Genomic DNA, 17,516 nt, shown 5'->3' with positions numbered 1-17,516 from the left:
CTCTGTTATACTATTCACATCTGGTATGTCCATAGTGCCCACTTCAGGTACCTTTTCCTCATCCATCACTGCCTCTCCTGCTTCTAAAGGAAGCAGAAAGGAGCTTGCAGAATTGACAGAGGAAGCTTCCACTATTTCTTCATCAAATGCAGATAGATATTCTAGAACACACTGTTAGAACAGAAAAGGCGATGTACAAATTATTATTCATGCCATGTCAGCCCATTTAGAATCTCTAGTACACAAGCTTTCCAAAGGAAACTTATATATACACACACACCACACACCCACCCACCCACCCACACCCCCCAGCTATCCTTATACTACAATAAGGAAGCAGATTCAATCATGGTTAGCATCTGTTTGAGAGGGAGGGAAGGAGACCACCCACCTTTGTCTCCTGGGAAACTGGAAACTCTATGGTCTCAGGACCCTCTAGGGTCAATTCCTCTACAGCTGCGGTGGCTCCTGCAATGTCACAGTCTTTAATCTGGTCAGGAGAGAGGGCCATCTCTCGCTCCTACAGGCCCCCAAAAGAAAGACAACAGATTTGCTTCAGTTTTGTATTACACCAAAAGAATTACTGCTACAAAAAAAATGGCAAAACTATACACACACTGCTAGTCTTTTCCCCCTACATTTCACAGTAGCCATAGAATGGTATTCTCCATTACAGGGAGTGGTCATTAGATGACAGAAGGAAGTGTGGCCTCCACAAGCCATCTTCTACATACTGGAAATTCTCTCAAAACAGGACATCCTACATGTTTGAAAATAGGCATTTTAAGAAGGCAAGAGAACTAGAGTGAGCAATGCCTTAGATAAGGAAATCCTAACTTTCTCTGCTGAGAAGTTTCCACCACTATCTCTATGGTAAGGACCACATTCAAAAGCTGATGGTACTGTGTGGGGTACATTTCTGTCTGGGTTTGGGGCTTACGTGGTTACTCCTTTCCAGGATTTATATAGTTGGTTAATGCCTGGTGGTGCTCTGCGAGCAATACCACATTACTGATATCTGCATCACTGCCACAGAAATTGAATGATCATATGACTACAAAACTCCCTATTGTCAAAACTTATGAAGCAGCTGTTAACTGGATGCCTCATTTCATTCAAGGGAAGAAAAAAAAAAAGTCACCATTAAGATGCCCCACAGAAGGAGCATCTCACCTTCAGTTCCTGGATAGCTGCCTCAATGAAGCAGGCCTCAGAAGTGTGCTTCTCCTCCTCATACTGTCGTAGCAATGCTGCTTTCTCTTCCAGGATCACCCACTGCAGCACTTGCTCCCTGGAGGCCAGAAGCAACTTAGAGTATTGGCTGTGCTGCTCATCTGACCAAGAAAGAATATCCAGTAAGGTATCTTTTGTTGGCATGCCATTTTACAAGTTCCAAGTTAAAATTCTGATAATTACAGCTGAGTTAATCTCCTAGTGGTCCAGCCCACAGAAATAAGAGTTACTTGTAACCACAATTATAGATGAACAATACATATTCTTATTCATGGAATGCATTACCAAGTGCAGTCGAGACAAGGGAACCTTCTCATGGCAGTTCCTATTAAGGGTGATCCTGTACACCTTCTGCCAAGCAGGGCTATGAAGAGATTTATCCCACTGCTGCCTACATGCTTTCCTCACCAGCTCCTCATTTAGGATGTTACAGGACTTTTCAAAGGAGAAAGCTTGTGGAGGACAGTAAAACTGTGCAGAGTTCATTTCTAAGTTCTCTGGATACAAACAAGTAGCCCCCACCCTGAACGTTCCTTCCAATGGTATAATTTGGTAGGCTGTACTCAATGAATGAGAGAAAGGAAGGAAGAGGACCAAGTCCTAAGTGAACTAAGATTGCAAAACCGTACAGTCCTACTGACCTACGTGATACAGAAACCCCAAAATCCAAGAAATAGCATGATACTATATATAAACACAGGCTAAAAGAGCTACCATTGTTTTTTTGTAGAGTGTTTTACTGTTAAGAGGAAGGAATGGCTCCAATTTGCATACATGCACATCTCCCCCTCCCTCAAAAGTTTCTGACTAGGAAAGAGTTGAAAACAGGCCTGTGATGTTTAGTTCTATTAATACTAAGATTTGGCTTAGTAGTGTAGAGATGTGTAACTTTTTAATGTGCTGAAACTGTAAGCATTCAGAGCCTAAACTGACCTTTTCCCCTTAATATGGCTCCTTATTGGTATCAACCAAGCAGTTTCATGGCCAAAATAGTTTGAAACCTCCTCCTAATCTCCTTGAATGCTCATGGGACAAACAGCTGTGGTTAGAACCCCTCAAAGAACGACCCTCCCCACCAAGACATACCAAAGATCTAGTATGCATGTCAGATGCCTGGAAAACCCCTTGACAGAGACAAGCACTGTCTTCAGTTCTGGTAGAAAGTTTCTCTATAATATTATTCTGTATTGACATGCTACTACCTCATGTAAGAAACTGAGCAGTGATACTTAAGGCACAACTATTGAGAACCAAAGTTAGTGTCCATCTGTGACTACAAGTGGATAAAGGAGCACCATCACCTTTTATCTTTCTTCACATTCAGAGCATTCTGGGACCTGGAGGTGAGGGGTGTGTGTGTGTGAAGTGAGAGCACATCTTGAGGCAGGTGACATTCTCAAATAAAACCTGGCATGGGCTACAGAATAAAATCAAACCTAAAGATCATTCACTTTGCTGATCCCTGGATTGGGAGGAAAGCTGAGGAGACATACCATGAGGAAAAAAAAGTGACATCTGTACTGGCAATCTTGTGTCTGTGAAATGCACTATTCCAACTGGATACATTACTGAGTTGGAAGGGCTTTACAACACAGTAACCTGAATCAGTGCATTGCATCCCACCAATTCAAGTTTTAGGAAATGGGACTGTAGGCTTAGGAGTTTCCAAGATATAGTAAGCTCAGTTTCTCCAGCTATTAAACCCCTATCCTTAAATGGGATTATCATCTGCCACATCTGAAAAAGGTGGCAAAGAAAGTCTCAGCTTCTACATCCAAGTTTCCTAGCCAGACACAGAGCCAGGAGTTCAAAGTATCAATCTTCAAAAATACTCACCTCCAAGGTGAATAGGCTGTACTACTTTCATCCACTTGGATTTGGGCAATGCTATCAAGACACCTTTCTCTCGTCTCATCAGCTGCATTGTAATGGTGTCACCAATTGCATACTGGCGTGTTTCCATAGCAACAACACTGCAATGCAGGGAGGAGATTAGTAACAAAAATTAACATTAAGAAGAGTGGAGGTATTTAAATGCCCCTGAAGTCTTACCTCTTGAGATCCTTTTTATGAATGGATCCATAACAGATAGGACATTTGCTCCAAGCCTTCTCACTCAGGGAGAGATAATGCAGGATACATGCCCAGCAGAAGATATGCCCACAGCGGGTGATCTTTGCTGCAGTAGGTGGATACAGGCATATTGGGCAGGAGGGCACTTCATGGCTACAAATTCGCTGAAAGAGCAGAAGAAAATAGTTGCTAAGACTATAGATTAAAAACTATCACAGAATTTCCTAGAGGATGAAAGCATTTAGACTAGACATGGGGCAGGCAAAATATGGCCCATGGGCAGGCAGGCAGGCAGGCAGGCGGTAGGGAGTGGGCAGGCAGCAGGCAGAGAAGGAAGGGAAGCCACAGGAGAAAGGCAGCTGTGGCAGACTAAGGGGGTGGGCAGGGACGGGCTACTCCTGCTGTGTTCTGGAGTCCCAGCATTGCAGCCAGGAACTGCATGCTGCCAGGAGGTGCCCATACAGGCCGGCCGGCTGGCTCCATGCCATGCAGCTCCCACCTGCAACACTGGGACCACAGAACGCAGCAGGAGCCAGACCTGCCCCCGCAGTTCCCAGCTGACACCTGCTGCCACCTCTATCATAGGGGCCACATGCCTGTAGCTCCAGCACTCGCACCAAGGGAAGCCCTGTGCTGGAGCCAGCTGCCTTCCCCATCCCCTGCTGTGCAGATCCCCAGACTCCACTGGCAGTGGAGGGAGCCCCACACTCTGCAGAGTCCAGCACGGGGTCCCATGCAAGTGTGGAAGCTGCGGGCGCACAGCACAGAGCCCCTGTGATAGAGATGGACGGGCAGGCTGTGCTCCTTCCCCCGCATGCAGCACTAGCCAGAACTGCGTCCTGCCAGGCGCCAGTAACTGCACTGGGCACGAGCTCCCTGAGCCCCTGCCTGCTCTGCTGTCGGCAGTGGTGGCTGCGTGCCATGTCGGGGAGTTCCCACACACCCTCACCTCACACACACACACACACCCCGCCTCCACCATATACACACCCCAACATACTTTATTCCCCCCCCCCCACACAAGCCCTATAAGATACTTTATTTTTGAGTTATCATGAAATCCCTTCTATATACAGCACACAAACACAAATTGTGACAAATATTTTTTGTAATAAAATTAAAAACGTTTTAGTGGGTGTTTGACTTCTAGTGTATGATTTGGTTTTTTCCTGGTTCTAAGATGGCAACCCCACCACTCCCAAAAGGAGTACTTCCAGGGGCAAGGGGAGGGACTTCCAGTGGCAAAGGTCAGAGTTAGGGGTGAAACTTCCAGTCCCAAGATGGTGACCAAGGGGCAGGGCACCTGTCAAGGGGCAGGGCTACCCGTTCAGCCCTCAACAGGTCACTAAAACTTGTTAAAACAGCCCTCCAGCCAAAATAATTGCCTGCCCCCAGACTAGACCCACTTGAACCTTTTCAAAAGAGCAGGAAGACTAGCTGGAAAAAAAAAACCCCAACCCTAATCTGCACATAAATCAAACTGTGGAACCATCCACCTGGCATTTATTTTTGAACAGGACTGTTTATCATTTATTTTAGTATTTTTCTTATGACAGTGCTGACATCTCTGGAGATACTGCCAGTGAATACACAAAAAAATAGTTTTGCAGGAAAGGATTTCTTGGGGATGCCTCACTTCACAACCAGGCTGTTTTAGGTCTGCTGTGTCCAATAGGAACTTGATGTCCAAGGCCAGGTGGGGAAAGGGGGGATTTATACAATTCTGGTGTGTGGGTGGGTGAGCGAGCAAACATCTCAATTTGTCTAGTCGTCATTAATAGATTAGACAAGTGCTTCTTTAGGTTTTCAAGATCTATTTAGACTATAGCAGAGAGTGTATGTGCACAGGTTTCCAAAGAAGCACTGCTCAACAAGGAGAAGAACAAACATACCTCCGTTCCAAATATACAGCCTACACCACAGACCAAGATTAGCTTTCTGAAAAGCTGTCTTCTTGCTCTGGGTGGGAACCTAGGCTGCTTCAACTAGCTAAAAATGGCCACCCATGCATAGAGTAACAATTTTTACAGGCACTCTAAACAGTATGTTTCTATTAATTCTATCCCTGTCAGATAACGGTACTGGGGGGGGAAGTTTAAGCACAGAACCAAGAAAAAGCATTAGGAACACTCAACATTCCTGATCAGCTTTCACATTAAAAGCAAAGAGGATTATTAAAATGTCCCTCATAGCAAGCTCTGTCACATACAGAATATTTCACAATTCATTCCCTATCAGATTCTCCCCTGTCACTCACATAATCTGTAAAGGAATAAACCTGACAGCATCTGAATTGTGTGTGTCAGAGATAACCACAGTTAGAGGCACTTTTTGTACACTGGCCAGCTAAAGAAATTATGATCAGAAATTTTTAAAACCCAGCCCTTCACAACTGACCACTTGCTCCACAAAGTCCCAGTTGACCAAGGTATCTGGGTCAGCAAAATGGACCGTGTAGTCCTGATCTTCAGACACCACAAACTGGCAGCTGGAAGGGAGACAAAACCAAAATAAGACAAGCTACCCCACTCCAGTTGTCTCTAGGCAATGGCAGAGGAGAAATCTAATCTAAGGGTCACAAGAGCAAGAACAACCTTTAGGAACAACACCTAAAGGGCTCTTAGCACACACACTTCTTACTTAGGAGAAGAGACTTGGTAACTATTGACCATGGCCAGCTGGATGCAGTCGGCAAATCCCAACAGGTTTGAGTTGACATTCAAAGAATGTCGTGGCCATAGGAATATCCAAGTGCTTGTATCTAATGGCAGTTGAGGCAAGCTAGCTGAAGCAGAGTATAACTAAATTGAGGAAAACTTCAAGATAAATGCAGACAATAGAGTCAATAGAGCAGACAATGTAAATGCATTCTGTAGGTGTTCATCAAGGATAACACAAAGCAGGAAACTACATTCCTAGAGAGAGAATTTGAGATCTTTGTATAGAGATTAATTCTGATAACAGAAAATCAAATTACAACTTACTAAAAGTAATACAAAAAGATAATGCTAGCAGTTTGGCAATAATTTAGGTAGTGTTCAAATAAAGGGAATATTGGAAGTTTCCCAAGTGATAGAGGATGTTTACACTATTAATTAGCAAATGAATTCTGTTTCTTATTAAACTGATAGTCAGCAGGTAAGAACACATACAGAATGCAATTTACATTGTTGAAATTGTATCTATACAAGTCAACTCTGCAGATAAATATTAGTAACCATTAAAAAACGAATGTTATAAACCAAAACCTTTATACCCATAACAATCCAAATAGTTCAGAGAAACTCTGATCCTAGAGAAATCTATTCCTTGATACCTCCAGGTACTAAAATACAAGTTTCTCCTTCATGTAATGGACATGCCTATGAAATAAACTTAACTCCTATTCCCTTAAGAGGGAAAGGTATTACAGACCCTCTCGACAACAGAAAACATTGAATTTTGCCATTAATGCCAAGGTATACAGAACAACATGTTACCATCTTCCTCCTTCAGTGTCACCTATTTTTATAAATCAGAAAAAAAACCTTATCTTTTTACAAGCAAGACCCTTCTATACATGCAAGGTAGCCATCATACCAACATGGTAGAGACAGAACTTCAGCTATTTTTCAGAAAGACTCACAGGAATTCAGGTCTCATAAGTATGTCATTCCCTGACCAAGCACATCTTAGACCCCAATTAGCTTCCACTCACTTGGCCTGTAAGAAGAGCTCCTTGTTGAAGGGTTTATGTCCCCATTTATTTCTTTTCCCCCAGCTGCCAGGTCCATTCCCATCCAAGTGACCTGCTTGGCCACGGGGTTCAAAGGTGAAATTCAATAAGTGGTTCAGGTTAATCTTCTTGGGACCAGAAAATTGGGCAGGGCTGAACTCTGCCCGTTGAGCCTCTGCTACCTAGGAGACAGCAATTTTCATTAGAATTCACAGAAAAAAGCCTGACACACTACAAAAACATCAATATAAGGACTGATTAATTCCCCTCTGACAGATGCACAGTACCCACCTCACTCACCTTCTCCCATTTCAGTTCCGCAAATCAAGTACTGGTGCATTTGAAGTGCATGAGAATATTAAAGTTAGAACTGAATAATCTTTCCCCACCCATTATCCAAATAGAGGGAAGCAAAAAGCAAGCTATGCAATGAAAAGCAAATGCTGCCTTTCAAGAGAAAGCCCACTAGATTGAAGCATAGCAATGTACGTAAGAAACTGATTGTTTTAATCTGAAAATATCCTTTTTTTTAAAAAAAGATCAGTATAATAAACCTCAGGATCATTCCAGAGATCAGGTTACATAATGTATATGAAAATTAAGTAAAAAGAAAGTTGACAGAAACTGAACTCAGAGTAATAATTGACAAAACCAGTGATGGAGACTAGTAAATTTTCATGCATTAACAAAAAAACAAAAACAACAACAAAAAAACCAAACGGACACATACAGAGTCAGATGTGCCATAGAGAACACACCACTCACCTATGGGATATCTCTACAGCAGCGTAACAGAATTCAGACTCTAGCTTGATCACAACATGCCTCAACTGATTATTTTCCCCAATGCTATTTCATAGCATGGAATTCAAACCACCAATGTAGTTAGACATAAAAAGCTCAGACTTTTAGAATTTGAAAGTAGCATTTCTAGAAATTTTGTGAAATATTTTTCCCCCTCGATGTATGTACCCACTCCTTATATAGAATTTCCATTAGTTGTCCTTTATTTTTATTGTACAGCTAGACAAGCAGGGTGCAGTCCTCTTGTTTTCCCAGAACTGTTCTGTTCACACTCCACCTGCCATCTCAGTGATGTTATCACCTTAGGGCTCCTTCCCTTCCCACCCCCAAGTTGGGCACAAAAGGCCTATCTAGGTAGGTCGGAGAAATTCTTTTCATCCCAAGAAAGAAGGCCTTGCATACATGGCATTGCAATTCTTACCTCATCTCGTCTGCCACCATTACAAGAGCTAAAAAGTTTGCCACTGCCAGCACTGCCCCCCCTCTGAGGGGGCATCTTATTAAAAGTTTTGCTTTTCTGTGAATTGGAGCGACGGGACTGGCTGCAAAAGTTCTCATTTTTTGAATATGAAGTTTCTCTTTTACGATTGTAACGCTGTTTGGATCCATTCGCATTCTTTCCATCTGAAAGAGAGAGGCAAACTCATGAGCTTTAACACACAAAAAAGCATCACTTTTCTAGTGCCTTTAAACTTCCAAGACAATCACACTCATAGATTCATAGATGCAAGGGTCGGAAGGGACTTCAACAGATCATCGAGTCCGACTCCCTGCCTAGGCAGGAAAGAGTCCTGGGGTCAGATGACCCCAGACAGATGCCTATCCAGCCTTCTCTTAAAGACCCTCAAGATAGGGAGAGCACCACCTCCGTTAGAAGCCCATTCCAAATTTTGGCCACCCTTACCATGAAGAAGTTTTTCCTGATATCTAGTTTAAATCTGGTCTCTGTCACCAAATGCAGTTCTATACATCCCTATAGGAAGACAATACTGGCACTTATCCCACAGAATATTAGGCCCATTACTGCCAGAAAATTAGGGAGCCAATAAAAGAAAATAACCACTTAGCTGCCATTTAGTAAATGGTTTCATGCAGAATCAGTCCCAATAAGCAGCATGTTCACTGTACTTACTAAGGGTATAGGTTGTAGCTGTGTTCGTCTAAGGACATAGGCAAACAAGGTTCTTTGGGTAAATCTGCTATCTTTTATTAGACCAACTCAGAGAGTTGGAAGAATTCTTCTTGGCTTGGGGTATAAATCCCCTTCATCAGGCTGAGGAAGCATCTGCAGCTGGTGCATGCTATTCCATCCAGGAAGAGCATACACCAACTGCAGATGCTTCCTCAGCCTGATGAAGGGTATTTATACCTAAAAGCTGGCCAAGAAGAATTCTTCCAACTCTCCGAGTTGGTCTAATAAAAGATATCAGATTTACCCAAAGAACCTTGTCTGCCTGTTGTACTTACTAAGACATACACCACATTCGTTGCCACTTAGAGCTCTTACATCAAGCAAAAAGTTAGGGACAATGTGGATGGGTTGCTGAATCAACAATACTACTTGACCATTCTTGATCCATTAACATAAGCAAATAAAACAAGACCAGATACAGATACCAGAACCCAAACCAGACACACCAAATCAAAAGCTAAATAAAATCCCAAAGGTCAGTTTTGATTTTTCTGACAGATACCAGTTAGTTCTTTATTCCATTCTCTGTAGATTTAGCTGATGACATTTTCAACATACTGTTCTGAATATATAAAAGGCACCAGCTCTGCTTGTGTTTGTTTCCAAAGCTTTCACCTTGCTCATTCATTATGGAAAGGATGCCTTTGTTTCCTTTATGCCTTCTTCTAGCCCTCTGTAGACTTGCTTCTTAAAGCTAAAAAAAAAAAAAAAAAAAAAAAAGACTAATCTACTTTTACATTCCACCCTCCACTAGATCTTCCTGTCTAGGAATGTGTGTGCGCTAAGTTTCCCAAATCCTATTGTGACAGGGGGGCAATCTCCCAGGCCCGGTCACAGTGCCAGCCCATCCACCCATCTTTGGGCATACCACCTGCCTTAACAACAGGGCGTGACAAGAGAGTAACTAATTAAGATGGTAATTAGGTGAGAGGCTGCCCTTCGAATGCCCTGATGTAAAAGGGTGGTACATACACAACTCTGACCTTTCCTTAGTGTGTCCCATGCCTCGCAGATGTCATCCATAAGTTGTGCTATGCTCTGATTTGAGGATGGGCCCCAACTCAGCACATTGTTAGATTTCACTCACACTGCCTGCCTCTCAATAGGGCCTCTACCACTCTGCCCGCTCTCACTGGGCTTCTTGCACTCTTGCCCCTCACGGGGCCACATCCACTCTGCCCTCCTCCTTTAAGCAACCATGTAAGCCATCAGGCTTGTCTCTACACTCCTTGGCCAACCCTGGCACAGCTTTTTGGGCCTCTCCCTTCATCTGCATGGTGGCTGGGCAGTTTGTCAAACACTGGGATAACTCCGCCCCTGGCCCTGCACTGGGTAACACAACCCACTGGTTCCCTAGTTGGGGCCATGGGCACCCCTGGATCTGCGCTGTGGGCAAGCAGCTGCAGTGCTGAGAGGGGGGGTTATGGGTGGGGCTGCAGCCACCCCAGATTTTCCCATAGCCCCCTCCCATTGCTGCTGCTGCCCGCCCCAGCTACAGCCTGCCCGGCCCTGTGCAGATCCGCCTCCCCTCAGTGCTCTCCTGGACAAGTGGCAGGAGCTGCCGGATGAGTGGCGTGCAGCGGCGGGAGCCACCCCCCAGAGAAGCCTCAGCTCTGTCCCGCCCTGCCCTAGCTGGGCAGCACCTATCCAAGCCACAGCCCCCGCCATTCCTTCCCTCACCATGTGGGGTGTTGATCTGCCCCCTCCACCTCCCTTCCCTCCCCTCTTACCACAAGAGACCTATCAGTTGCATGCTGCTGGGCTCTGCTCCTTGCTCCCTGAGTGCTTTGCTGCAGCTGCACGCATGCACAAGCATTTATCAGCCAAATCAGGCTGATTTCTAATATAGTAAATTTTCTTTATATCAGTGACAATCCGATAATCAGACCAACATATTGGTGCACCTTTAGTAAGCATACAAGTCTGATACCACATGTCATATCTTCCCAGGGATGTTTTCTATGGACCCTGCATTAGGGTCTATTGGGCATCAAAAATAAATAAGTAAGTAAATATCAGTGGGCCTCACAAAAGCAGCATCAGAACATAAGCCTGTATACAAACTGATGTTATAACCAGAAGATTTTTAGCGCCTCCCCCCCTTTTTTTCTTCTTTTTTTGTTTTGTTTATACAGTTGTGAAACCTACAGTCTCTGCAGGAGCCCAGCAGCTTGGCTCCACTACTAGTGTTAAAACTAGCATCTCAATCATTATTTCATCAGCTTTGGTAACCACAGCTTCCACTATTGCCCTTTCCTAGCGAGATTAAATACTCCTAACCAACATTCTGAAGTCAGCTGCACATTTCAAGTAAGGTGAATGCAAGATTATTCACAATTAGTCTAATTTTTCATTGAATATTTCATTTTTCTCTTCCTACGCTCACCGAAATAGGTTTGAGGAACAGTCAGAAAGGCTTTATGTACTCCTGCATGAGAGTTAAAAAAGCCACACACTAGTGTTGTGAAAGAGGGCATAAATTGGTCTAAGATTCTTCCTGCCAAGAGGTAACTGCAGAGGCATAAAACCAGTTAGAGCCATCACACTTTAGAGTGATATGGAAAAAGCTAGAAAGTAATACCAGCTTTCACAGTTCAACTTCCACTGAAGTCCATGTTAAAATCCTCTTTAGTTCTCTAAATTCCTAGGAAGTCACAGGTACTTCCCACTGGTCTGAAAGTACTGTTGCACAGGATCTTCCTCTTCACAATGATTTAAAGTTAAGACTAAATCCATAGACCTATCAAATGATCTCTCTTTCTCCAGCAATTACAGAAGTCACAGGGCAACTTTCCAAAAGTGATGCAACCATTTTGCCACTGTTTACCAATAGAAAGGGTGACTTCCTCTGGTATGAAAAGCCTGAGCCTGGAGATGTCTGAATTAATGGAGCTAACCAAGAGACTTATTTTTAAGATCTCAGCAAAAAATTACTCCAAGTTTGTACCACTGTTGTACATTTAAAGAAAAAAAAATAAAAAAAAACGTTTGCTCTTGCAGCACACAGAAAGGCCACAGAAGTCAGTCTGACAGGACAGGGAAAAACAGTGTTATCAGAAGATGCACACCAGTTCCAACCAAGTACCCTGGGTGTAACCAGGCCTGAGTCAGGATGATTTAGATAAGACCTTTTATGCAAATGTCAGTAGAGGATAGGTTGTAGTTACACCAATTGAACTAGGCTGTGATCTCTGGACAGAATTAAAACTCAGCCAAAAGACATGGGAAGGCAATTGGCTGTATTAACATTTACTAGTTTCATCAGTTAACTTCATTACTAACTATACAGAAAAGCCAGATAATTTTTGCAGACTTAAGATGGTTTGTTCAGTGTATTGTAAGTCACAAGCCTGTCTATATGAAACATGCACTATAAGGCCAGAGCAACTTTGAGCTTTTCCAACCCATGTTATCCCAGTCATTTAAAAAAGGCACCTGCTAAGAAGCAATCTTTTATTGTATTTGGCACCAAGGAATTCCCCATCTCAATATAGCCAAGTTATAGCTGAACAATGCATTCCATGTGTCAGTAGATTACACATGTCCATTCACATAAGGCTCTCACCCACAGCCTTTAGATGTTTGTCCACTCATCACTACAACACGCTGTACTGCCTTACACCGCATGGGAGAAGAATCCCCGACTTATGCCCCTTTAAGCAAGAGCCCCAAGTGGTGTAGTCATCTTGCTGTCACTACCTTACTGGCTGTAAATAAGACGATCTGCATTGAAGTTCCTGGAATAGTCTGAAAACTGACTGGGTTATAGCAAGACAAGACTAAAACCAAGAACACAGGAGACATAACATCTAGTTTTATATTTTGTAGATCCGCATTGTCAGCCATGCTGTTTCAGGAAAACAAGCAATCCAACAGAAGTGGAGGTCCTTCTAGCCCCTTTGCCAGGCAACCCAACAAAAACAAGCTTCTGTTTTCCCCAGTTTCAAAAGAATCAGAAATTTTACAGAATACCTACCATTTACTGTCAACACAATATCCACCGTTTACTCAGGATATTATTCTGTGCCCCTCCACCCAGGACTCACGACAAGCCATTTCTGTTGTTCATTTTTTGCATCCATTTGGTTCCCAGTCCCCTTTTGCTCCTACCGTAGTTGCCAAATAAGCACCCCCACATAAGCCTTGCCATTTGTCTCAGCCCAATAACTATCAGCCTGGAACTGGTGCACTTTAGCTAAACAAAGCTTGTTTCCAGTAGTTGCATCAACTTAAGTTAATAAAATAGCCCTTTTATTACATTTCCTGGCTCTAATTTTGGGGTGGGGGGAGGTGGAAAGAGGGGAGATCCCCCACTCAAGGAAATATACTTTTAATTTGGAGAGGTTATATCAAGTTGCAAGAACTGTAGTATTCAAGACACCACAAGGGAAGGACTACAACCGCAAGGTATAAGTAGTGCTCTAGCTGATCATTCCCTTTATTTTTGAGCGTTTCCCCCAGCATGTGAACTAGTCACAAGCCTCTGGATGATACAACAGCTTTGTTTGTTTTTTGAAAATGGACATAGCTTCTCTAAGGTTCCTTTTAAAGTTCTATCATTAATGACTTAAACACTTTTCCAGTCCAACCCCCTGCCCCGAGGCAAAACAAACATCTGTCAGGGATGTTTTAATTTAAAGTGGTAAATAAAATGTCTGACACCTGCAACTACTAGAGAATCACTAGATACAGAAAAGGCAAGAAAAGTTGATCACTTTGCAGTATCAATATCATGCAAGGCATGAAGAGTGTTAGTATAATTTACTAGCCTAAAAACATAGTTCATTTTTTTAAGTCCTTTCAGGCTACCTTGATGCATCATAATAGACAAGTATGCACAACTCCCAATTTTTTCCTCCTTTGAACTTTCTTGGAAAACAGATGGCTTAGAAACCTAAACATGTAACATTCTGATTTTGACAGCACTTGGCATAATCTTTTTGCACTAACACCTAAATTATCTGTCTTATATTTAATGCAAAGTGGAAGGATCTTTGTGCAAAATTCTTCTATTCACTGCTTCTTATGAAGAGATTGTCCTAGAACCAGCTCCCTTCAAAGTCAGATTTTGGATTTGTTCCCCTTTCTGTCCTGCAGCACTACCAAGACGGGGGGAGGGGGGTTCTTTAAAGTGAGGAAGATGAATTTTGGGGGGAAAGGGGGGAGGCAGCAACAGCAACAGATGGATATGGAACCTCACTCTCTTAATACCTCTTGTATCTCTTGCCCCCAGAAGGAAGGTACAGTGGGCAGGGAACCAAGAACTCATAAATTTCCCACCCACTGTTTATAATTTCTGAGGACAGACCTTACTGAGCAAAGCATTATACCCATACATTAGCAAGCATCACCTCTGCTCCCATTTTAAAATTAAGTGAGCCAAGGAATAGCACAAGGCCACTCTAGTCACAAACAGACTAGAAACCAGTTCTCAATCTTATATCAGATCCAGGTCCCATTCTTTCAGGAGTATCCCAAATTTATAGGGGTCTACTTAACTCACCACAACACAAAGCAGTTTTTGCAGCTTTAAGGCTCAAAGAACCCATTTCACAGGCATTTCCCAGCACCCCATCCCTCACTGCTGACTGGCAGAGAGGCATGTACTATGTAATTAAATAGGGAATTCCACAGAAAGTAAATACCATTGAATTTATCTTATAATAAGTTTAAAAATTAAATTTAAATCAAATTTAAATATACTATAAATTATAAATTAATACACAATACGAATTGCAACTTATATCATAATAATGATAAGTGTTCTACAAAGGTTAGAAATATTAATTAATGCCAACCTTAACAGAAACATTTACATTTCACTAGCTGGCACCTTCACTTAGTGCAGTAGCTCCCAACCTCAGGGCACAAACCAAATCAGGGTTATGGGGGGTCCACCCCTTGCTTCGCCTCTCCCGCCTGTGGGGCTCTCCTGGCACGCAGTCTGTGCAGCTCTCACCACCAGTGCCCGCCGCCGCGCCCCACCATGATCGTGGCCCAGACCGGGCTCACTGGTGTTACCAGGCATGAGTGAGTCGGCAGCAGGGGCAAGGGCTGCAAATCGAATTTAGGGTTGCAGCAAAAATAGGTTGGTAACTACTGATTTAGCATTTGCCACTAGCAGACAGTCACTGTTACCATAGAGTCCAGGGGCAGGCAATTATTTTGGGCAGAGGGCCACTTACTGAGTTTTGGCAAGCCATTGAGGGCCGCATGACAGGCAGCCAGGGGCAGATAAATATTAATTTTCTAACTTTTTTTTAGGGGCTCCACAGGCCAGATAGAATGGCCTGGTGGGCTGCATCTGCCCCCAGCCACATTTTGCCCACCCCTGCCAGAGTGATTTACTGTCACATTATCTTTGTATTGCAATAAGCATTGGGACATTCTCAAACAGCATATTGTAAGAATAATATGCTGGGTTTGGTTTTTTTGTTTTGTTTTTAAGTTTAATTCCACAGGAAGTCATCACCAGAAAATATTATATTGGCTATCACAGACAATGCAGTTTTTGTAGTTTCCACGAAAACTGCAAATTAAGTAGACCCCTACAAATTTCATGTCTTTGGGCTGTTTTGTCTGAAATCAAAGTTCAAATCACCAGACCACCACCCTGCCATCTTCCTTCTCCACACAGGGACAGAATCTCAGAATTGTTTCATAGTCCCCCCCCAATCCCCAGATGACCAGAGTTTTTTTAACCCTTTATTCTTAGTGGTAAGGTCTGCAAGAGAAATCAATAAGGCTCAAGTTCAAACCTGTTACTGACTCAAGTAGAGCATGTTTCCAAAGCTGGTCTCAGACTTTTTTAAAAGAGCCAGTTAGTTCACAAAATGTGAAAACATCTTTAAAAATAAAATCTTTAGTTAAAACCTGCTGTGATCCGTCAGATATTTCACAACCTAGCATCGGTGCCCCACATTCCAGTCGGGTCTGTGGGAAAACCAGTTAGTAATACATTACATGCTTACGGCCTGCCCTTTGACTGGGGACTGATGCAATAACTCCTCCCCTTAACTAGAGCACAGCCCCTCAGCATTATAACCACTTGTTTTCTTGTGATCAGTTGTCCATACCTACATTCCTCTAGTGACACACTGCATTTTGTTTGCCATAATAGCAATGTTATGATTGAGACATCAAAGTCCCCAAGAGGAAGGAAATTGCATACAGGCTGTCACAACATCACTGCCCTACACACCACCATACAACTACTTTAAAAAAATGGGGATACTCTGATACCTATGTATTCCCCTCCCTCATCCTCAAAGGGTTAGGAACAAGACAGACAGGTGTATCAACATCGGGTATTCCATCGAACTTTAGATGAGGCTGCTAATACACAGGACTTATGGCAGGCTTAGTCTAAAAATATTACAATATTGATTATGTATTGGATGTTTACGAAAGCTGTGTCAACATATAATATCTAGATGTGCGGCCAGCTCCTAATTGTATGTAAAATGATATCCTGCCAACTTGAAGACAGGAGTGCGGTGTCAGATACATGGCCGAAGAAGCCATTTCCAACCTGCATGATGTGCTTTCATGCCCACCCCCCCATACAGATGATGCAAAACACAGACTTTTGCAAAGCCCATCACTTTTGACTACTGAAGCAGTTTTCAAGAAGTGTCTTCCAAGCCTGCAGATAACCCGAAACAACAGCTCTGAAAACATCAGTGCTCCACCCTGCTTCAAAGGGTTGACTCTAAAGCCAAATGACCATACCTGAATACCAACATTAGTTGCTTCATTGCTCCTCTTTTTACAGAAGGAAATGGGGAAAAGAATGGGACCTTTGGGGAACAGGAGGGGAGAAAATGGAACTAGGGATTTCTACAGTTAAAGGGGGAAGGGAGAAGAAAAAAAATTAAACAAAAGAACAACCATAACCACCACCTCCTCCTCAAGCACATACAACAAGCAGCACCAGAGACAAGAAATCCGGATCTTGAAAAGTGTTTTTGTCCTTGGCCCCATCATAAGCCTCCTGCTGACATTAGCAGCCATTTTGTTGTCAATTGTCTAGTGCACTTAGGCTATATTTATACCCTGATCCATTAAACACAATAAGAGGAATTCAGAGCTCTCCATGGAGCAAGTTTGACATTGATCTGCTAGCCAGGCCAACAGCCTCTGCATTAGTCCTGGAGTCTGCGAAGCTCTGTTCCAAGCTCCGACATGTCTTCAGACAGGGTGTTAGCTCTCTCCTCACCTAAGAAACTAAGGCGTGCCCCAGCCTGACTCGACACTCCAGCTTCGAGGCACCGTCCTAGTCCCGCAGGCCTCTCCTTGCCCTCTCACCTACCCCCTGCTGCCGTTAAAGGAATGGCATTTGCTGAATTTTATTTCTGCCAAAACGCAACCATTTCTTGGCCTCTCCAGCACTCCCTGGCCGTTTTTCAACACCGGGAGCTAGAGCAGGGGGCAGCAGGGTCCGCCTGGGAGAGGGGAATCCTCCCTCACCTCCCGGGGGTGGGGGACCCGCCGGCCCGG

General features: G+C 43.4%; 1 protein-coding gene across 1 annotated transcript in view; it reads right to left on the bottom strand.

The window, feature by feature from the left end:
- The window catches only part of RNF10 (ring finger protein 10), a 20,137-nt gene extending 10,477 nt beyond the window's left edge, over nucleotides 1-9,660 (bottom strand). Inside the window, exons 1-9 of the mRNA XM_014518154.2 lie at nucleotides 9,633-9,660; nucleotides 8,247-8,449; nucleotides 7,004-7,203; nucleotides 5,704-5,794; nucleotides 3,286-3,470; nucleotides 3,070-3,206; nucleotides 1,174-1,334; nucleotides 392-520; nucleotides 1-171 (exon numbers count right to left, since the gene is read on the bottom strand). The exon at nucleotides 1-171 is cut by the window's left edge and continues 46 nt beyond it. Coding sequence (XP_014373640.1) covers nucleotides 1-171; nucleotides 392-520; nucleotides 1,174-1,334; nucleotides 3,070-3,206; nucleotides 3,286-3,470; nucleotides 5,704-5,794; nucleotides 7,004-7,203; nucleotides 8,247-8,449; nucleotides 9,633-9,645 — 1,290 coding nt within the window. The 5' untranslated portion in view covers nucleotides 9,646-9,660. The remainder of the gene's footprint in view (nucleotides 172-391; nucleotides 521-1,173; nucleotides 1,335-3,069; nucleotides 3,207-3,285; nucleotides 3,471-5,703; nucleotides 5,795-7,003; nucleotides 7,204-8,246; nucleotides 8,450-9,632) is intronic.
- Nucleotides 9,661-17,516: the final 7,856 nt, after the last annotated feature.

The sequence above is a fragment of the Alligator sinensis genome, unplaced genomic scaffold (genome assembly GCF_000455745.1).
Source record: "Alligator sinensis unplaced genomic scaffold, ASM45574v1 scaffold505_1, whole genome shotgun sequence".
Lineage (NCBI taxonomy): Eukaryota > Metazoa > Chordata > Crocodylia > Alligatoridae > Alligator > Alligator sinensis.
This window is presented reverse-complemented; position numbering and strand designations above follow the sequence as displayed.